Source organism: Anomalospiza imberbis, chromosome 5 (assembly GCF_031753505.1).
Source record: "Anomalospiza imberbis isolate Cuckoo-Finch-1a 21T00152 chromosome 5, ASM3175350v1, whole genome shotgun sequence".
In the NCBI taxonomy this organism is placed as follows: domain Eukaryota; kingdom Metazoa; phylum Chordata; class Aves; order Passeriformes; family Viduidae; genus Anomalospiza; species Anomalospiza imberbis.
Genome location: NC_089685.1, coordinates 2,038,430 through 2,060,705, shown reverse-complemented (window position 1 = coordinate 2,060,705; position 22,276 = coordinate 2,038,430). Strand labels below are relative to the sequence as shown.

Genomic DNA, 22,276 nt, shown 5'->3' with positions numbered 1-22,276 from the left:
CACACAGCTAAGGCCGTTCTCTGTTCTGCACTTTTCAACTCCTCCTGTCTGCCTGAATCCATGGCTGCCCTGTTTAATGCCATGAGCACGTTTGGGTGGGGCCACTCTCCTCCCTGGGACAGTGATCCACGAGGGAATCTTGCTGCTGACACAAAGAATTCCAGGAGAACACAAAGCTAGCATGGATATTCGTTCTTATCATGTATCCACATTCTGTGGCCCCCAACAAAGAAAGATGCTGACCTCAGTTTCAGGAGGGTGTCGCAAGCACAGGGACAGAAGAAGGTGGAGAGGTCTGGAGATCTTCTACCACAGTGGCACCAAATCACAGAGTCATGGAATGGTTTGGGTGGGAAGGTACCTTAAATCCCATCCAGTGCCACCCCCTGCCATGGGCAGAGACATCTTCCACCATCCCAGGGTGCTCCAAGCCCTGTCCAACCTGGCCTTGGACACTTCCAGGGATTTAGGGGCAGCCACAGCTGCTCTGGGAATTCCAGCCCAGGCAGGAATTCCCTCCCAATATCCCATCCATCCCTGCCCTCTGGCAGAGTAAATCCATTCCCCCTTGTTCTAACACTCCATACCCCTGTCCAAAGTCCCTCACCTGTTTTCTTGCAGGCCCAGGAAATGGCTGAAGGCCTGAGGAAAGGAAAACAGGACACATGGGACACAATTTCAGTCCGAAGAACAAATTCTGTTGGGACAGGTATGATGGGCCTGGGTGAGCAGCCCGCCAGCAGATCTTTCTCAGTGACAATTTCCTGCGTCAAGTCCCTTCATCTAAATTATGAAAAAAGTAGGAAAAAGTTGTCACATGTTCACTTTAAGAGCAGTGAAACCAACGCGGGTTCCACAATTTCCATTTCAGCCTTCACTGAGGTGTATTTTATTATCCTGCTTAATTATGCTACATAAATCTCCACTATGCTATGGTTAAAATGTGGCCTCTGCCCTGATGAGTTTATAATTCAAATAGATGAGGTACATGAGTTAAGGAGAAAGATCTAATACAGGAACCAGCAGCACAATGATTTGTAAATTTAGGTTGTGTCACTACAATTTTAAAAATATCAGTGGTGTTTAGTGGAAGATATTAGGAAAATGTGAAGGTGAAGGAAGAGGGGACACAGTAGGAAGCAGAAAATGATTTGGGGAAGGATGGGGAGTGGATGGTGGCAGTGAAGGGGCGATGAAAGACAGCAAAAGGAGCAGCTGTATGGCCTTCAGTGCTCCGTCATCTCCAGCACCTGCTCTGACAGACACCTCTTAGTTTGTGGGAAATACCTGTTACTTGTGCTGATCTAATTTTTCACCAGACCCCTGCAGCTGGGTACTCCTTGAAATGTTTTTCTTCCCCAAACCCATAAAGATCATGAGGAAAAAAAAAAGATATCACATTGTAGGACTTGCCTTTCCTGAAGGGGAATTGTTACACAGCAACAGCAGTCACACCAATGCAGTTTTTAACGCAGAGATGAGGAGACCTTTTAGTTCATTTTAACACGTTACATTTCATTTTTTAGATGTACAGCAGCTAACACTTCATTTTCTTGCTGAGCATTTACTGTTGCCTGACCAGACTTTCAATGGGAATCACAAAACCTCTGCTGAATCATTTGGATACACCACCACCTCTAGGACTGACAGCTTAAATTCCTGCAATTCCAAGTAAATCTCACAAAAGACTCATCTTTCTTGTGTTCCAAAGGTCATGTGGACCTCAAAGGTCACCTCTGCCCCACTGTCATCTTTTAAAGCGCTGTCAGATCTTTTGGTGACTGAAAGATTATGGGTAAAACAGCCCAAAATCCGCCACCCTGATGTGCCTCCAACCCTGCAGTGGTGAAGGAGTTGTGGGGTTCATCTGCAAGGCTCTGTCTTGCTGATTTTATCCTTCTTGATGACAGAAAAAATTGAAGACATCAGTCTTCAGCCTTATTCAGTGCCCACAGAACACTGCTGTGCAATAAAGTTGATTTAAGTCTGTTCCTCTAGATTTGGTGCTTCACTTGGCCCTTTATCACAAGGCTTTCAAAGCCTGCAGCACCCTGAGCATCCTCACTCTGCCCACAAACCCTTCACACCACCAAATATTTGGGAATTACCATCACTGACCACTTGCAGATTGGTTGCTGCTCAACAGGTTCCAGTTGGAACTCTGAGGCTGCCTGATGGATTTGCCCAGAAATGTTAGATTTGTCCAGCCTGAGAGCCAGGGCAGTGACTTCAGGGTTGATCTTCCCCACCAAACTGGAATAATTCCAGCGTGATGCATTGAAAAGTTTTTGGGTGAGGGGAAAGTCAAACCCTTCTCCATCACCTAAGCTGCGGAACTGAGTCTGGGCACATAAAATCATGGAATTGTTAAGACTGGAAAAGATCTTGAAGACCATCAAGTCCAACTGTCAACCCAGCACCACCATGTTCCCCATTAAACCGTGCCCTCAAGTGCCCCATCCTCACATTTTTTGAACACTTCCAGGGATGGTCAGTCCACTGCCCTGGGTAGCCTGCTCTAATTCTTTCCCATAAAAAAAAAAAAAAAATTCCTAATATCCAATATAAACCTCCCCTGGCCCAACTTGAGGCCATTTCCTCTTGTCCTGACCTATGATGTCCCAGGCATGGGCATGGGGAGGGATCACAACAGTGGTCAGGATGAATTTAAGTGGCACCATTAAAGGCAACAGAGCCAAAAACCATCAGCCACATGTGACAGACACAGGATCATTGAAGCTCAGAGTGGGATATTACAGTACAGAAGGTCTGAAGGGCTTTAAATGAAAGAAATTCCCCAAAAGAAACCCTTTTTCTCCCTGATTTTTGTTTTTTAGTGAAAATGAAGGACAAAGAGGTTCTGGTCAAACAGTGGGAGGCTCAGATTTCTAACAGCAGCATGGGAAGCCCTTTCAAAGGCACCTCTCATTTTCTGTAAAATCCCAGAATCATTTGGGTTGGGAAAGACCTCCAAGACCATCCAGTCCAAGCTGTGACCGATCCCCACTTTGTCACCAGCCCAGAGCACTGAGTGCCACCTCCAGGCCTTCCCTGGACATCTCCAGGGGTGGGGACTCTACTACCTCCCTCAGCACTCATTCCAGTGCTTGCCAACCCTTTCCATGAAAAAATTCCTCCTGATGTCCAAATTGAACATTCCCTGGTGCAGCTTGAGGCCGTTTCCTCTCATCCCATCGCTTGTTCCACGGGAGCAGAGCCTGACCAGGCAATTGGTCATTTGAATATCATCAAAGTCCCTGTGTTGAGCTGCAGACTGAGCACAGATCATTCAAGTTTCTTCCCCTCTTGGCAGCAAATCCTTGAGATTGTCAGGTAAGTGGGGACTGGTGTTGTGTGCTTGATTTTAGCATCCGTGGGCCACAGTTCCTCCTGTGAAACGGGGGTTGTGGTGCCTGTCAGTGATAGATTTACTTTGTCAAAAGCGCTCTAGAAGTACAACAACCATCGTATTATCCTGCTCTTATATCACCTTGGAGCAAATTAAATTTGAGGCCAGCAGGACTGTTCAGCTGCTGAATCTTGTGCCCCATTTTCTGCAAGACAAGCCTTGAAATTGGCTGGCTGATGTCTCATTTCAGGAGGATTGATGCCACCACTGCTTCCCTTGGAAATACAAGAGCGCGTTGCTGGTACCGGGAGTTTTACTCACTTCAGTTCAAGTTCTTGTTGTTTCTCTTGCCTGGAGCTTCTACTTACACAAACCAGAAAATATCCAAAGCTGCATTCAGCAGGATGAAATATTTCTGTGAGCACTGGAATTTCTGAAGTCTTATCTCCAGCATATGTCATGCTCAGCTGCCTGTGGTTTAATAAGGCGGAGCTCTGATATGAGGGTTTTTCCTGGGGTTGAGGCATCCATTAACTCTTCCTCCCAAATGGATTTGCTGGGATAGATGATCCAAGTGTTCCCACTCCCCCTCAGTGCCAGAGGGACTTCTGGGACTTTCTTTTCTATCCAGCCACCTGTTTTTCCCCAAGCTGTAGGAATTTAGGCTTGGATATCACTCGAGGCAAGGGCTGATGCCCAACAAATCCTCAAGTCAAAACATGAGGAACTTAATGGAGCTGGTTTAAAATAAGAAATTTGTGGGTAGGATCTAAAAACTTCTTTACAGAAGGGAGGGAAAAAACCCATAATTAAACATGGGAGAGTCGTAATGGGATTGTTGTTTTTTATGTCTCTCATATACCCAAAGTTTTCCATGGTTCCAAAGGAAGATTAAGACTTAAGGATTTTAATTTCAAGAAGCCAAAAAACAGCCTGCACCCGTTCACCTGAGGACGTGGAAAATGCCTGCGGACAATTGTAAAAACAGCATTCCCTTAGTGAGGATAAGTAAAATAAAGGGGAGAAATAAACCAAATAACTGCATTTTTTTTGAATGGTTAAGAGGAGAACATCCTCTCTTACAGCATTTTACCTGCCTGTGAGGAGCAACGCCTCACACCTGCTCTGCTTTCCTTCAGGGACTGCATTACCAGAGGTTCTGTGGATTTGACATTGGAAAAGCAGCAGTATTTTTCCATTTAACTTAATCTTAGCTATTATTTTTCTGCAGCAGCAGAACACAGCGCAACGTGGGAAATGTCAGGAGGCAAAAAACAATAAGGAGACATTTGAATCATATCTCTGCCTTGATTCCCAGCATTGAGCCAGGCAACTTCTTCTTCTGCCCCAGGAGTTTCTTCTTATTCACAGAGACAAAAAGAATTTATGGCAGCTATGTGCTGGAAAGAGAAACTGATCGTGGCTGTGCAGAAAATCCAAAAAACAACATAAATCAGCTTTAGCTCACACTTATTTAATGGTAAATAGGAATAACAAGGTCATCCAGATGTGTGACTAATCCTAAAGCCAAATCCTAGTGTTTCAGCACACTTTTACTCAATTCTTTACTCAGGCAATTTGGCAAAGCTTGGTAAAGCTTCATAAGAAAACCAGAATTATTTGTAAGTAGAGGGTGGCTGGAACCTGATTCATTTACCCGTGCACCAATTTCAGCTTAATGCAGCTGATGTGGGGGCGACCAGCTCTGTAAGAAAGGTAAAATAGATTTTATTAAACCAACTGAGAGATGCCAACAGGATTAGGCTCACTTTCTACAGGCAGAACTGCTCCTCCAGCTTAGATGGAAATTCTGGCCTTCACTCTGCTCCCATCTACACTGCTGGAAGTCAAAGGGGATTTCATTATAACCAATATTAAGGCATTACACACAAGGCAATTGGACCTGTAAGAAGCTGGTGTGGGCTGAACCCTTTGGTCTGACATTTTCACTAATGTTTGAAATGAAATAACAAAGCACTTGTGGTATTTTTTTCAAATGTTAAAGCTGTGGTTGAAAGACCCCTATGTGTACGTCAGCCCTAAATCTCTTAGGTTTAGGAATTCCCAAGAATTCCCAGGAAACACTTAGAAAATGTCAGGGAATAGACTGTGGAAAGGGATTGCAGGTAAAATTACCTCAGGAAAGGAGGGAAGCAATCCCTTAGTGTCACACAAGTCACATGGGGAATGGAACTCTGGCCAGTAGAGTTTGTAAAACACTTCCCAAGGGAATAAACCATATTTCCCAAAAAACTGCTCTGCCTGTGCCTCTTCAGAATTCTCTTTGGCAGAACTCTGCACTATGTGGGAAACTGGCCCAGCTCACCCCTCCTTTCCTTTTTTGTTATTGAAGGGAGGTTGGATGGGAAGGACGAGTGAAACCATCTGTGATTCCCAGTCCCTTCTGAATGGGGGACCCACTACTGAGCCAATCTGATCTCTATTGACAAGTTGTGACAAGGATTCATTCATCATCATGAACGTTTTGTTTGTCAGTTTGGACTTTCTTTCATTTCAGTAATCCAGGAACCACCCATTTTACCAGATACACCTCAGAGCACTAAAACACTATGTGAAAGGAATGTGAAAAAGAAAAAAAATCTTTTGCCTGTTCTCCCTTCCATCAGTTTTCAGATTGAGTCCCTTCTCTCTAAATTGTGTAAGGAAAAATGATGTTCTCATTAGCCTTCAGCCTCATTTTATCATATATTATTAATCAAGAAAGACCTCAGCCTTCACATGCTGCATCAGCCAGGCCTCTGTCGATTTCTCCCCTTTCATTTAAAGAAAACATAAATTCCTACCTGTGGCTTTGCTTGGGTGAGGAGTGGAGGGAAAGGGCTGGTCAATGAAACCAGGCAGTGTGTCAGCAATTAGAGCCCAGGACTGAGAGGCAGCCAGGTCACAGTTCTGGGCCAGATTTGCTGTTGTTCTGATGAAGTTCCTCCTCAATGAGGTGATTATTGCAGCTGTCAGGAATGAAAAGGTGGGACCCATCGATTTCACCCCCACTGCGAGCTCCAGGCCCTGCTGGTCCAGAGCAGTCGATGGGAATTGCCAATTAACAAAAACAATATTGGCAAGTCGGCACTTTGAGGAAAAGCTCCCTCCAGCCAGTGCACAAATCTCTTGCCATTCAAATCACCGTCCTTGGGAAAAGGCATTGGCAAACCTGCTCAGAAGAACAAGGAAAATGAGATTTTTATTTTGGTATAGCAGCATAGGAAATTGCGGAGCTGAGAGCTCGTCTGCACAGGGGAAATGTAGCAGAACAGCTTCATGGGAGCACACTGAAATGCACACCCTACCTGGAGATAAAAATCACTTTACTTTGGAGTAATTCTTCTCTTCTGAAAACACATTGCTTCTTCAGGAATAAAGTATCTTTTATTTCAGAATTTAAGCGCCCATGCACTTACTCTGCCCTTCTGCTAATGATCATAGATACAGCTGTTGATTAACAAATAGAGGCTCTTCCACAACAGCTACGGTGGAATTCTTCCCCTTGTAAATAAGGAATTATCATGCTTCCAATTACCTGGTGTTTCAAATACAGCTCGTAGAAATGGGTACTCTTGACTCACCTACAGATTTCAGCATTTTCCATGCAATTAAATCGTTAAGGTGCAGCTTTGGGCAGAAAAAACACTTCTGGAAGAGCAGAGTGTTTGACCAGTTTTGTGTTTACAAAACACCCAGCAGCTCCGAGGGATGTAAATGATGGCTGATCCTGCCTTTCCTAAGGAATTCTGCACCTGCAACAACAGTCCTGGGGTTTGCATGGTGTTTTTTAACACAAGCTGTCAAAGGACGAGACTGAAAAGTGTCCTTATCCCTCACCTAGAAATGGGGAAAGTGAGCCAGCTCTTGGGAGAGGTTTGCTTGATGTTTGGTGAAAAACAAGCTTTGGATTTTCAGCCCTGGACAGGGTGACATCCACCTTTCCTTTTTCCAAAGGTGATCCCACGGCAAGGGATGGAGTGTATCCATGGTAAAGCAAGGACTGTGGGCAAGGAGGCTGGTGTTCAGTATTGTGGAATCTCAGCATTGTAGGATCGTGGAATATCTTGTGTTGGAAGACACGGTGAGGATTGGGTGTTGCAGCATTTTTGAGGTTGTGAACAGATTCCAATCCGTCACCTCCATCTGCTCCAAAACCAGAATTCCTGTGCCAAATGCTCAGGTTTGCTTTCAGAGCTCACTTCAGGGACCACCTGGGCTGGCTCATCTTTGGCCATCTCACTGCCTTCCCACGGAAAACTGGGGAAAATTATTCTTAATAACATGGTAGCTTAAAGATATTAAACTACGGGAAGCGTCAGCAATTCTCGTGGGTGTATTTGTGATCAAACACTCGTTCAGGCTGTGACACACTGTGAGTATTTAGCACTACCAATTCATCGAACACGTTAATTTAAGTACTTAACGCACTTTACCCACTCTTAACTCTATAAACATTTAAATCTCTCACTGCTCAAGCAACCCTGCTCCGTGCGGACCCTGAAGGGATGCTTTGGTCCCTCGTACCTCCACCGTTTCCTGCCGCTCCCAGAGTGAATGATAGCCTTTGGGCACCGGTGTCTTTGCAGGTGTATCTTGTGAGGTCGATAATTTTTTAACCTTTTACTCATTTTTCACCACCTGCCCAAGGTTTGCGTGGGAATTTGTATCGCCGCGGCCACAAAAACTACACCTCCCAGAAGGCTCCGCGGAGCCTCCATGCTGCGTGCCCCGCCCTCCTCGCTTTCTATTGGGTGGCAGCCCACCCTCCTCGTCTATGATTGGCTGCGGCGCGCTAGCACGTGTGTCCGCGCCGTGTTTGGGGGGGGCGCAAGATGGCGGCGGGCGACGCGGTTGGGAGGTACCGCAGCACTGTGGGCAGGAGCAAGGACCCCTCGGGGCTGCTCATCTCGGTTATCAGGTAGGGACGGCCCCGCTCCTCATCCTCCGGGCCTCTGAGGGTGACCTAGGGCCGGGTGCGGGCCATGCTGTGCTGGGGAGGCCTGCCCGGCTCGGGCTTCCGGGATGTGGGGTCCCTCCTGGGCATGGGGTGACCCGAGGCTTGGGTCCCTGCTGGCCCTGGAGCGCTGGGGAGGCTGCAGTGCTGGAGAAAACCTTGTCCTGGTGGCTGTCCCGCTGCCCTGCCGCCCTGCCCGGCGCGCTTCCTCCTGCTCCAAGTGCTTTGCTTCGTCCTGCGGCCAGAGGAACCCGGACAGGCGGGATGGAGGGGCTGGGACCAGCGGGGTGAGGTTCATCAAGGCCGGGTGCCGGGTCCTGTGTTTTGGCCACAGTAACCCCCGACACTGCTCCAGCCTGGGGCACAGGGGCTGGGAGTTCGTGCGGCAGAACAGGACCCGGGGGTGCTGCCTGACCGCGGCTGAACACGAGCCCAGGCGGGCAAGAAGGACAGTGGCACCTGGTCTGTGCCTAAAATAGTGTGGCCTCAGGACGGGGAAGTTGATTCCCCCTGTTCTAGGCACTGATGAGGCCGTACGTCGAGTGCTGTGTCCAGATCTGGGCTCCTCAACTCAGGAAGGACATTGAGCGGCTGGAGCAGCTCCAGGAATGGAGCTGGGAAGGGGCTGGAGCCCCAGGAGAGGCTGAGGGAGCTGGGAAGGGAATGGAGCCCCAGGAGAGGCTGAGGGAGCTGGGAAGGGGCTGGAGCTCCAGGAGCAGCTGAGGGAGCTGGGAAGGGAATGGAGCCCCAGGAGAGGCTGAGGGAGCTGGGAAGGGGCTGGAGCCCCAGGAGAGGCTGAGGGAGCTGGGAAGGGGCTGGAGCCCCAGGAGAGGCTGAGGGAGCTGGGAAGGGAATGGAGCTCCAGGAGAGGCTGAGGGAGCTGGGAAGGGAATGGAGCCCCAGGAGAGGCTGAGGGAGCTGGGAAGGGAATGGAGCCCCAGCAGAGGCTGAGGGAGCTGGGAAGGGGCTCAGCCTGGAGCAGAGGAGGCTCAGGGGGACCTTGTGGCTCTGCACGAGTCCCTGACAGGAGGGGACAGCCGGGGGAGGTCGGGCTGTGCTCCCAGCAGGAGAGGGAACGGCCTCCGGCTGGGCCAGGGGAGCCTCAGGGGGGATTTCAGGAGGAATTTCTACGCAAGGAGAGTCTTCAAACACTGTAGGGATTCCATCACTCCAGGGGCAGTGGTGGAGTCCCCATCCCTGGAGGTCTTGAAGAAAACCCTGGACGTGGCACTTGGTGCTCTGGTGTGGCTGATAAGGTGGGGATCTGTCACAGGTCGGACTCAATGGTCTTGGAGATTTTTTCATGGCATCAGGGAGTTTGGAATAAACCCTGCAGGCAGTACCAGCTTAATGCCCTTCATGAAGGCCAAGGCACTGTCATGTTACTGCTGTGGGGTCCATAAATGACCCCTACCCTCAAACACAGCAGCACTGAGTAAAATTCATCTGGCTGGAAATCTGGGGGACCAGCAAGTCCAGCGGGTGGACTCCATCCTGTGTGGGAATGCCGGAGTGGGCAAAGTGCCGCTGCTTCCAAGTCTGTTTTGCTGGCATTGAAAAGAAAGAGTGGTGTCCAGTCATGTTTAGCCATGGATTTTTATCTGCCCGTATTCCTGAACTTGGCTCTGCTGGACGATGGTTCTGTGATAGACTTGGATGTGAATTCACTGTTCCCTCCCAGTACTTTCTGTGCTGCTTAAAACCAGAGGATTGCCCACAAGGAAGGTTTTGAATGTTCTTGCGTATTTTAAATATTCTCACACGTTTTGAATGTTCTTACACAGTGGGTGTGGGCAGCTGCAGTCACACCAGCAGGATGCTGGCAGTTGTACGGAGCTCCCAAACTTTGGCTCCTACTCCAGTGTCTTGGAGAGAATCTGTGGTCATTCTGTTTTTGGAGAAGTTATTGTGCCACTAGTTCTGTATCTAGGAAGAGTTATGATTTAAATATCTTCTCTGAATTATGATGTTTAGGACAAAATTCAATTCTTTTTCATTGCTCTGAAATCATTGACATCTTGCAGAACTTGAGGGAGGTTTTGGTTCTATTAAATAAAAAAGCAGCTGGTGCCACTGGCTGTGGAAGAATAATAAACATGCACTGGTTGTGCAGCATTTCCTGTTGTAATCATCTTTTTTCCATGTTTCCTGTAATTTCCAAGAGTATTTTAAGGTCTTCCTTTTGTACCTCTATTTTAATAAATCTGGGCTTATTAAATTTATTTAAAACCAGGAGAGTGAGCTCACAGTGCTTGTTCTCCAAATAAAATGTCTGTCTCATAATCTTTGGCTTCCAGGCACTGATACCTTGGCTAGTTTAGGCCTGGTTTTTAGACACAACATCGAGTTATTGACTTTATGAAATTAAAATTATTCAATAGAACAGCCTGATAACTAAACTTCCAGAATTTAATTAGAACTTGGTTTGGATGTAGAGATTCTCTGCAGAGCTTGATGTGTCAGGTTGAGCCAGACCATGAAAACCTGAGGGTAGAACTGATTGCAGAGGAAGGAAAAAGTGTTGTGGTAATAATATTGATGTTTCTTAGGTTAGCCAAGTGCAGAAAGCAGATGGTGTGAAAAGGAATTGAAATCACTTTTCTCCATACGTTGTTTTTGTGTAGGAGCTCAGGTGAGGACGAACTTGCCAAGCAACGGGTGAATTTTTTAATGGTTTGTATGGTCATAAAATACCCCTGCAGACAAATTTAAACCTGGGTGGCTTAAATGTAATTTTACTCAGCTTCAGAAAAATATTACAAATCTTAACAGCGAGCTGTTGGTTTGAAATGTGGCTGAGTTTCCTTTTGTTGATGGCTTTATTTCCAAAACATTTATGCATAATAGAGGCTTCTGCCAATCCTTGTGGTTTTACACTTGCATGTCCCTGTTTATTTAGGCTGTTTATTTCTCCCTTGTTGCTGTGTGAAAGGTCCATAAAGGGAACAGTGGATGAAAAACAGCAAAACTTTGACTGCTTTTTTCTGCTGTAAACAAACAAAACCAGAGGAGCTTCTTCAAGTATTGATGTTTTACTTGATTATAGCAAAGACAGGGATGTTTTCCAAAAAACAAACATTGTATAGGTCTGGAAAATCTTTGTATTGTCTATGAAATGCTTTGAAGTGTGAAGCTGAAAGGCTTTTTTTAAATAGAAATTATTTTATTAATGAAGGGATAATTTCTGGTATTTACTCGAGCTCAGCGGCTCTCACTCACAAGAGACTGAATAATTCCCTTTTCTGTGATCCCAGATTTAGGGATTCTTGTAGTTTTGTGACTGGACTTCCCAGGAGAAAGTGTCTCACTTCCAGGGAGAGTGTTTGGGGTGAGATCCATGACCAAGTTTAACTTCCATAGCAGCACTAAAATCCAGTCAGAAATGGAATTGTATGGGGTCTAGTTTGGGAAATTTAAGTTATCCCTGCTCTCTGTGGTGCTGCTTTTGAGCAGCTCTGAATACAAAAAGCTCCGAGATGAAGGAAAACCAAACAGGAAAGAGTGTCCCCCTTGTCATTCCTTTCTGTCCCTCTGAAGTGTCACTTTTTCCTGTTGTGTCAGGGAACACATTTGTTCTTTGCCAGTTGTTTCCTGTAGAAGGATCCATGCACTCATGGAATTCACCTTGGTTTTCTGGTTGTTGCCAAGATCAAAGACTAAAGGCAGCCTCAAGGACGGATTAATTTGGAAGAATGTTCCATGAGCACTGTCAGGAGTGAGGGACATGCAGCTGTCCCAGGACAGGACTGATCCATCCCAAAAGAGCCAGGAGCTCCTAGGGAATTCCCAATTCCCAGCAGTGCTGGGGTCACACTGAGTTCTTGGCCAGTTCCCCTCTTGTTTCTCCCAAAGGAGAAATAAGGGATTGTCCCCAACAGTAAATCTTCTGGGAGTAAAGAGTGTCTGGGAATTCCCAAATTCCCAGCAGTGCTGGGGTCACACTGAGTTCTTGGCCAGTTCCCCTCTTGTTTCTCCCAAAGGAGAAATAAAGGGATTGTCCCCAACAGTAAATCTTCTGGGAGTAAAGAGTGTCTGGGAAGCTTAGTGGGCATTTGCAAAGTCTGCCCTTAAATTCCCACTTAGGCTGCAGCTCCAGGGAGCTTTCCTTCTTTTCCCTGTGCCTTTACAGCTATTGGAAGTATCTTCAATTTGTTCTCGTCCTCAAAGTGCCCAGAAGAAATGAGCATTATTTGCTACAAGAAGAGAGCTCCTGGGATTGTGACTTCCAGAGTGGATATTGGATATCAGGGCTTTACAGCTTCTATCCCTGTGCTGCTGCACTTGTGCTCATTCCTCAGCACACTCACCTCCAAAACCTCATTCCTTTGTGGATAAGAAAGACCCCTCAAGTTCATTAAATAAAAGGTACTTTGTAAGGTCATGATGCTGTCACAGAAATCTGCTGATCCCAGGGGCTTTGGCAATGTCTTTTTAAAAACCATGCAGATAACAGAGCAAATTTGGCTCTCCTGCTGGAGGACAACTTGAGGAATATTTTCTTCTATCACTCAGAGGACAAACACGTGTTTGTATATTGATTTTTCTTAACCTTTTGTTTTGTTGGTAGCTGGTTGAAGCACCTTTTGTATTTTGAAACAAGCAACCTGGCATTTAGCAAATGCTTTTTTTTTAAGACTGAGAGATCTTGTCAGATTTTTAATTGGTGAATGTGTCCGCTTTTTATTTATTTTTGAGTGTTTTTCTTCCCAATTAAAGGTTGCTGTTTTTTAAAACTGGCCTTTAATAGCGTCTTTAATTGGGGGAAAACAAACTTCAGCAGTGACTCCGTAAGACCTCAGTGAAATTTTTGTGCTGAGTTTTCACCGAAGCAGACGCACCCAACAGATCTCTGCAGAAGTTGAGATTGCAGGCAAAAAACCTTGACCGCACTTTATTTTTCACAAGTGGGATTCTTTTTTTTTAATGCTTGTGGCTATTATTTTCATTATAAGTGAACTTGCTGAATGGATTTTTGCTGATGACCTGGCATTTGATCTTTTCTGTGTCTAAAACAGCGGAGCTGAGATCTCAGTTTGTGATGGAGAGTGAGGAATGGGGATGTGGAGCTGTTGCATTTGAGATATAGCTGCTACAAGGAATAAACTCGAGTTATTCTGATCTGTAATGGTCTCTTAAAACCACTTTTATTGCAAATGGTGTTTCCCAGTGTTATAAAGGTAGCAATTCTTCTACGAGAAAAGTACTTCAGAAATTCCCTGAAAATAAATTGTATATGGCAGAATGCGGTTGTAAACTATAAATTTCCTTGAAATGATCTCCAGGCACTTGTATAAAATGTTTAGGTATTTTGCAAGTGTTGGGCTGTAGATTGATACAGACCCTTGGCTGCATTTAAAAATGAGTAAATGTGAATACACAACCACATAGCAAAGGACAAGAGGTGTGAGTGTGCCAAGTTAAAAGCTCAAAGCACTTTATTTTTCAGCTCTTATTTTACCTTTAGCCAGTGCAGAGCTGGAGTTGAACCTACCCTGGCAAAACTAGGAACTGGAAATACTGGGTTTTGTTAGGAAATGATTGTGCTTTTAACTCTTCCAGAGGTGTTGCCTTCAACAGCTCTTGGTTCTGGTGCAGTTTTGAAACCTTCAGGTGAATGATGAAATTCCCCAAGCCTCCTGCTGGTTCCTGCAGGTGGGATACCAAGGATGGGTTCATGGTGCAGCCTGGGGAGTGGTTCCCAAAATACTCTTTATGCCTTAATGATCCAGGTGACAGGTCTGAGTAGCACTGTCCAGCCTCTGCTCTTGCAGATCTGGAAATACTGATCCTTAGGGCTTTGACTTTCTCCTGGGAATGTGGTAATACGTGGAATGTATGATTTAATTTTTGGATCTAAAATTAATTGCCAAAAGAAGAGTTGGTCCCTGTGGTTTCCTGTACATGGAGACAGTCCTGGACAGGGTCTCGCACAGTGGAGTGGCAGCTGAGTCCCTCTGCTTGTGCCTGGAGGTGTAAGTGGCATCTCCTGGGGCTGTGTGCTGCCTCCATCCCTGTTCCTACCTGGAAAATGTGCAGCTGCTTCGTGTCCCTGGGGTTTTCCTGTGAGTGGGACTGAAACTCTTCCTGTGCTGCTGTTGGAGCCACATGAAGGAGGGGAATTCTGTTGAAGCCACTGCAATCTAATCTTTGTTTCAGAAACCAGCTTGATCACTCACTCCCCTGGCATCATTTGTATTGGGGTGAGGAAATTGGATTAAAGGTTGGTTAATTTAGCAAAATAAAAATTCCCTGCTGGTATTTATTTAGATGGCTGGAGGCTGCTCAGTCTTTTTGCTACATCTCTCCTGTACCCATCTGCAATTCCTCAATGATAAAAAGATCACCAGCTTCTGTTGAAAATGCTCTAACCAACTGTGTAAACAGCATGAAAGATTAATGGAATGTAAGTAGAGGAAGAAAATGTTTTAAAATGCTCTGTTTGCTCTGGGTGCTTAACAGGATTGTGAACAGACTTGGTGCTGCTGTTCTTGTAGTGAGTTATTTCTTTGCAGAAGGGAGAGTGAGTTCCCTGCAGGCCGAGTACCTTTGTTCCCCTTGGTGAGGGTGGAGGGTGCTGGCCTCAGGATTTCAGTTCTTTTTTAATTTATTATTTATAGTTGTTCAATGAGTTCTCAGAATGCCTCATTTCCCATGCCCATTGACTCGGACACTACAGTTTTTGACTGCCTGCTTTCCAGCACCTCATGGTCTTTGTGAAGAAGTATCTTTCCTGAATGCTTTAATTCATTTCCACAAATCCAGAATTTCACAGAAACAATCCATTAACCTATGAAGATAATAAGAAAACATTCAACGTGTTGCTGCCAAGTTAAATTGTTAAATACCTTTTGGAGTCTTATTTTTTTTTCCTTCTGTCTGGCTTTGTTTTATAAGGACCTAACTTACAGTGGTTTCCATGAGTCTCTGGAGAGGTTTCAAAACCTGAATTATCAAATTATACACTTTGAGGTTAAATAGTGCTGGAAGCTGTAGATCACCCCATTTGGGACTTCTTTTTAAGACAACAGTTTTCAATTATAAAATTCAAATAAGTCCATTTAGTTTAATGAACCTGTGGAAATTTGTAGCTCAGTGGAGACACAGTGGGTTGAAGTAGAGTTGTTCTTGTCCCAGGGAGCTTTATAAAACATTTTCGGTGTGATCTCTTGAAATGGAGCTGCTTGTGATGTCTCATGGGGTGTAAGGGCAGTCAGGAGGAAGAATGTGTGCTGAACTACTCTGGACAGGCTCTTTTCCCCAGAGAGGATATTTCTAAACCCATAAAAATAAGGTTGGAAGCAGGGGGAAACATGAATAAACCCCTGAATAAAAATAAGGTTGGAAGCAGGGGGAAATATGAATAAACCCTTGAATTTCAGAAAGGAGCAGATTCTAGTCTGTCCTCACTTATGCATTTTATTCTGATTAAGTCAGGGACTTAAATACTGGTAAGGTAAATATGTTCAAAATGTGTCTTTGATCTCAGGTGTTGCTTGACATTTTCACAGCAAGGCCCAGCCCTTGAAATGATCAGTGTCAAAGTCACTGTGTGATGCTGTTTTCAGATTTGAGGGGGGGAAGGCAGTAACAAATGAGTGCATTTGTCATGGGTTATTGCTTGCAGAGCACTTAAATGCATCTTCCACACCTCTGGGAAGTCAACACTTGATGCTACCAACAACTTGCACTTCAAACTCCCTCACTGCAGCAATTCCTGGGATCATTTTCAGCTTGACAGTGCCTGAGGAGCTCTCGGCTCACGGCAGCATGTGCAGGGCAGTGAATGTGGGAGATGATCCCTCTCATCTCGTGTACCTTGTTCCCCTCTCACACGCTGACCTCTCCTCCCTTCTCTGGTATTTTATTCCCCCCCTCACAGGCTGACTTCTCCTCTCTTCTCAGGTATTTTATTCCCCCCCTCACATGATGACCTCTCCTCTCTTCTCGGGTACCTTGTCCCTCCCTCACAGGCTGACCTCTCCTCTCTTCTGGGGTATTTTATTCCCCCCATCACAGGCTGACCTCTCCTCCCTTCTCGGGTACCTTGTTCTCCCCCTCACAGGCTGACCTCTCCTCTCTTCTCGGGTATTTTGCTGACCTCTCCTCCCTTCTCGGGTATTTTATTCCCCCTCTCACACGCTGACCTCTCCTCCCATCTCGGGTACCTTGTCCCTCCCTCACATGATGACCTCTCCTCTCTTCTCGGGTATTTTATTCCCCCCATCACAGGTTGACCTCTGCTCCCATCTCGGGTACCTTGTTCTCCCCCTCACAGGCTGACCTCTCCTCTCTTCTCGGGTATTTTGTTCCTCGCAGGCTGACCTCTCCTCTCTTCTCGGGTACCTTGTCCCCCCCTCACAGGCTGACCTCTCCTCTCTTCTCGGGTATTTTATTTCCCCCATCACAGGCTGACCTCTCCTCCCTTCTCGGGTACCTTGTCCCTCCCTCACAGGCTGACCTCTCCTCTCTTCTCGGGTATTTTGTTCCTCGCAGGCTGACCTCTCCTCCCTTCTCGGGTATTTTGTTCCTCGCAGGCTGACCTCTCCTCCCTTCCCCGGTGCTGTTCCCTGGCTCTCGGCGCTCCCGCCTGGCCGAGCCGCTGCCCTCGGGCTCGGTGCCGCTCTCTCCTGCGGCTGTGCTCGGCCTCGGCTGCCGGAGCACCACACAGGCTACAGCGATCACAAGGGCTCGAACGCAAATGAGAAAGCAAATGCTGCAATTGCTGTGTGGCCATCAGCAATGGGAATAAGTGCATTCTAATAGGTTTCTTTTTACTCTGCTTTTTTTGTCCTCCTACTTTTCAATGCTGAAGTTTCCTTGACACACTGCAGCTGTTTCCTGCAGAGAGGAACCTGAGCTTTCTAGACATACACAGTGCTCTGCTGAAATTATTATTTGTTGCTTCTAGCAACTGCTTTCATTGTTTAACTCCACAAATCCTATGTGGTTCGCAACTTTCTTTTGGCTAAGGCTGTACTTTTCTGTACCTTGTTGTACTCTAGTTTGTATTTTAGGTCCTTTGGTGTGGTGTAACATAGAGAACAACAAGACAAAACAATCCCCTTAATTTTCCTTCCTGAGGGGTGATTTTGATAGTTTCAATGTTGTGCATTTTATTATCTGGACTGGTGCGAGTATGTGTGGTAAGTATGTGACACATATCGCATGAATCCCCCTGTGCTGGGCACTGCTGAGGTCCCATCTCAAATCCTGAGGGCAATTTTGTGCCCTAGTGGTAAGAAGGACATTGAGGGGCTGGAGCAGCTCCAGAAGGCAGCTGGGAAGGGGCTGGAGCCCCAGGAGAGGCTGAGGGAGCTGGGAAGGGAATGGAGCCCCAGGAGAGGCTGAGGGAGCTGGGAAGGGAATGGAGCCCCAGCAGAGGCTGAGGGAGCTGGGAAGGGAATGGAGCCCCAGGAGAGGCTGAGGGAGCTGGGAAGGGATTGGAGCCCCAGGAGAGGCTGAGGGAGCTGGGAAGGGGCTGGAGCCCCAGGAGAGGCTGAGGGAGCTGGGAAGGGAATGGAGCCCCAGGAGCAGCTGAGGGAGCTGGGAAGGGAATGGAGCCCCAGGAGAGGCTGAGGGAGCTGGGAAGGGAATGGAGCCCCAGGAGAGGCTGAGGGAGCTGGGAAGGGAATGGAGCCCCAGGAGAGGCTGAGGGAGCTGGGAAGGGAATGGAGCCCCAGGAGAGGCTGAGGGAGCTGGGAAGGGAATGGAGCCCCAGGAGAGGCTGAGGGAGCTGGGAAGGGAATGGAGCCCCAGGAGAGGCTGAGGGAGCTGGGAAGGGAATGGAGCCCCAGGAGAGGCTGAGGGAGCTGGGAAGGGAATGGAGCCCCAGGAGAGGCTGAGGGAGCTGGGAAGGGGCTCAGCCTGGAGCAAAGGAGGCTCAGGGGGACCTTGTGGCTCTGCACGAGTCCCTGACAGGAGGGGACAGCCGGGGGGGTCAGGCTGTGCTCCAGGGAACAGGGACAGGAGGAGAGGGAATGGCCTCAGGCTGGGCCAGGGGAAGTTTAGATTTTGATAACAGGAAAAATTCCTCTGTGAAGGGCTGTCCAGGGCAGTGGTAGAATCTCCATTCCTGAAGGGATTTTAAAAAACAGCGTGGATGTGGCACTTGGCGATGTGGGTCAGTGGTGGCTTGGCAGTTCTGGAGGAACAGTTTGACATGGTGAATTTATGGGTCTTTTCCAGCCTTAATGCAATAAATAGTGAAACTTATTCAGCAGAGTTTTTATAATACTTCTGTGTAGTACCTCCCCAGCATTTGTTATCTGCAGATTCCTGAGGGAGCACTAAAAGAATTATCCTTTAACTCTCACCCAAACCATAAACCAGTGAAAACCTCGCCCAATTTCTTCAGGAGGAATGGACCTTGTGTATCCCAGAAATTCTGGATTTTGCCCAGGGCTGCTGCTGTTAAACAGATTTTTGGTGGTTTTGCTGGAGGAACAGGTCAATACATCAGTGAGTTCTGCCTTGGCCACACATGAAATGCAGCTGGAGCTTTGAGCAGGACAAGCTTTCAGCCACACTGCTTTGAGCAGTTGGTACCACAGACTGTGTGTTTGGAGCTTCAAAGGTGTTTTAAAGTGAGGAACTGGGAGCCTCAACAAGGTGTGTGATACAGCACAGAGCACTTGGAACAGGTGGTGGGAAGTTTACTGTGGATTCCTGTGAAAACTGGAGCTTTGTTTGATTCCCCCCCAGTGATTCAGCACTCAGTTCAACTGTACTTCACTAAAATGTTATTTTTCCTGATCAGATGAGAAATATTTAAATTTTATCAGCTTGCTTTTTTTTTTTGGTGGTGTTTCCCACTGTCTTTAATGAGTATTTACATTTGAGCGATGCTGAGTGAAGAAGAGTGAATTCATGCTCAAAGAAACCTGATCCAGAAGAAAAAGAGGATTATTCCTGGATTTCCAAGCTGCACCTGTGTGTCCCGTAATACTCTTTTCTGCCTTTAACCACAAATATTTACATAAGTCTGCTCTGATATTGGGGATCAGAGAAAAAAAAAGACTTTTAGAGGGACACAATGACACTGAACACCCACAGTTGTGGTCAAAGCCAGCAGGGTCTTCAACCCTCCTTTCCTGTAAGAATTACCTGGTCCTAACTGAGCATCAATTTCCTAAAAGTTGTATTTGCATTATCTTTTCTTTCAGTTTTGCTTCATAAAAAGAATCTGCAGAAGCATAATGCCCACATACTGTTACTGCAATGTTCTTCCTGTGAAACAGATTTTCTAGTCAGGAAATGGATAATTAAGCCTCAGTTTGCCATCCCTAGCTTAGCAGTAATCACACTTAACAGGGCTGGCCCTAGGGCAGGTAAAATAGGCAGGCAGTTATCCACCCAGCCTGGCTGGAGGCATCAGAAAAAGCAAATTTACAGAAATGAAACATTTATTATTCATTAATGTTAACAGTTTTCTCTTAAAAATTGACATAATCTAATTTTCTTGGTGTTTTATTGGGCAGGTAGGAAGCTGACTACAGGCTGGCAAAAGTAATTGCTCATCTGCACTAGAAAACAGAGAAAAAATGTAAAACAAACTGTGTGAGGAAAAATGAGTCCTCAGTGTAAACAGAAATTCTTACTAAATCTCAAATCTGATTCCTGTTCAAGGTGTAATTGTGAAGTTGGTGCCTGTAAATGGATCATCTTAAAGGTTGTAGCTGTTTTTTTTTTTTGCCACAGTGCAAAATATAAGGGGGTGGGGGGCAGCAAATGGAGGATTTGGTGGCAAAAATATTCCTGTGAAGGGAATGAACTGACAGGGGATGAGATGAAGTAGGGGGGGTGTGGATGGCACCTCAAATTCAGGTTCACAACACTGAGCTTGTGAGTGCTCCAAAGGTATTCAGCACCTTCCCAACCTAAATGGGGACGGATTGTGGGCATTTGGAGCTTGAAAATTCATGGATTTGTCTCTACCCGAGTTATTTTTGTTGTTGACCCTTGTAGAATAAAATAGAGGGGGAAATAGGACAAAGGGGAATGGCATTATGGTGAAGGAGGTTGGATTTATATGAGGTTTAAAGAAGAAATTCTTGGCTGGGAGGGTGGGGAGGGGATGGGCTGGAATTGCCAGAGCAGCTGTGGCTGTCCCTGGATCCTTGGCAGTGTCCAAGGCCAGGTTAGATGGGGCTTGGAGCAGCCTGGGACAGTGGGAGGTGTCTCTGCCATGGCAGGGGTGGCACTGGAAGGGCTTTAAGGTTCCTTCCCACCCAAACCATTCCATGGAAATAGAGCTGCTTCTCCAGTGCTTCAGTCTGGGGTACATTCACAGGGTGCTGTGTGCTAGAACTGAATCCTCCCCATCAAACAGGAAACAGACTTGAAAATAGAGGTGGAGGAGACTCCAGATTTGTTTAGAAACCTATTTTTTTTCACATTTGCTTTGGACATCTATATGAACAAAATCCTCTGGAAGCTTTGTGGTTTAGCAACGCCAGTGGAGCTCTTTGGGCCTGTGACTGCCTGTAGGACCTGCCATGGTGCTGGGAAAAGCATTTCACAGAATCCCTGGGGTGGGAGAGACCTCCAAGAGCATCGAGTCCAGCCCAGCCCCAACAGCTCAGCCAGACCCTGGCACCCAGTGCCACCTCCAGGCTCTTTAAACACATCCAGGGCTGGTGACCCCACCACCTCCCCGGGCAGCCATTCCAGAACTTTGTCACCCTTTCTGGAAAAGCTTTTTCCTGCTATCCAACCTGAATTTCCCTGGGCACAGCTTGAGCCTGTGTGCTCTGGTTCTGCCAGTGCTGCCTGGAGAAAGAGCCCAGCCCCAGCTGAGCACAGGCACCTTTCAGGAGCTGTGGAGAGTGCTGAGGCCACCCTGAGTCTCCTTTTCTCCAGGCTGAGCACCCCCAGCTCCCTCAGCCGTTCCTCACAGGGTTTGTGTTCCCAGCCCCTCTCCAGCCTCGTTGCCTCCTCTGGAAGTGCTCAAGCGTCCCAAGGTCCTTCCCAAACTGAGGGGCCAGGACTGGACACAGCACTCGAGGTGTGCCCTCACCAGTGCTGAGCACAGGGCAGAATGACCTCCCTGCTCCTGCTGCCCACACCATTCCTGATCCAGGCCAGGAGCTATTGGCCTTCGTGGCCACCAGGGCACACTGCTGGCTCATGTTCAGCCAGCTGTTGACCAGCGCGCCCAGGTCCCTTTCTGCCTGGGCCCTGTCCAGCCACACCATCCTCAGCCTAGAGCACTGCAGGGGGTTACTGTGGCCAAAGTGCAGGACTCGGCACTTGGACTTAGTAAACTTCATTCTGTTTCCTGTGGTTCTTCTCAGTTTGTACTGAGCTTCTTGGTGTGGGGACTGAGCAGACAAATCTGGTGTGCAGTTCATCCACATCAAAGCTCTTTTTGTAGGAGTTTGGTGCAGATGAGCTGCCCACATTTGTGGGAACAAGAGTGATACACATAATAAAGATTAACGTGTGTGTGATGTGTGTTGTCTGGTGGGATCCACAATGTTAAATCCTGGTTTGAGGCTGGGATGCTTTTGAAGCTGGAAAATAGCATTTTTACAGAGGAAGGTGAGTGGTTTCTCAGTTTTGCAGCTGATCATCCCTCTAGCATTGCTGTGCTCCTGGAGTTATCTGTTGTGCCACATGATGAGTGGTACAATGGTGTTTGTTTTCTTTTGATGCTGACTAGCTCAGTAAACATCATGTTCTCTCAGCTCCCAACAATAACAGAAGTGTATTAGCTTGTGGAGAAATGATAACTTATTTTCTGTCCTTTTACAGCATCTGCCTGTTGTTCTCTTGTGTTGTTTGAATGCTGGAGAGTTTCCTTGTTCTTCCTTTCCTCCCTAAATTAGTGTATCACAGTGTGGGAGTAATTTTGGACAGAAGATGAAACTGGGTGGTAGTTGTTCATTGGGCACATGCACATCTGGGCCAGATCTATTGGAAAGCATTGATTTGTCAAAGCACAAAGAGATATCCAACACTACCTGTAGTGT

General features: G+C 46.8%; 1 protein-coding gene and 1 long non-coding RNA gene across 5 annotated transcripts in view; one reads left to right on the top strand and one right to left on the bottom strand.

Moving 5' to 3' along the window:
* The first annotated feature begins 8,110 nt into the window (after positions 1 to 8,110).
* EXOC4 (exocyst complex component 4) overlaps positions 8,111 to 22,276 on the top strand; it is a 309,715-nt gene continuing 295,549 nt past the window's right edge. For all 3 annotated transcript variants that reach the window (XM_068189371.1, XM_068189372.1, XM_068189373.1), the window contains exon 1: positions 8,111 to 8,270. In XM_068189371.1, the coding sequence (XP_068045472.1) occupies positions 8,185 to 8,270 (86 nt within the window). In that variant the 5' untranslated portion in view covers positions 8,111 to 8,184. The remainder of the gene's footprint in view (positions 8,271 to 22,276) is intronic.
* Positions 13,719 to 17,559, bottom strand: LOC137473592 (uncharacterized). Of its 2 annotated transcripts, none has more exons than XR_010998877.1 (3): positions 17,104 to 17,559; positions 14,994 to 15,093; positions 13,719 to 14,486 (listed from the first exon to the last, which is right to left on the bottom strand). It is a non-coding gene; the product is annotated as an uncharacterized lncRNA (long non-coding RNA). The 2 variants fall into 2 exon arrangements; XR_010998876.1 differs by lacking the exon at positions 17,104 to 17,559 and adding an exon at positions 16,122 to 16,161.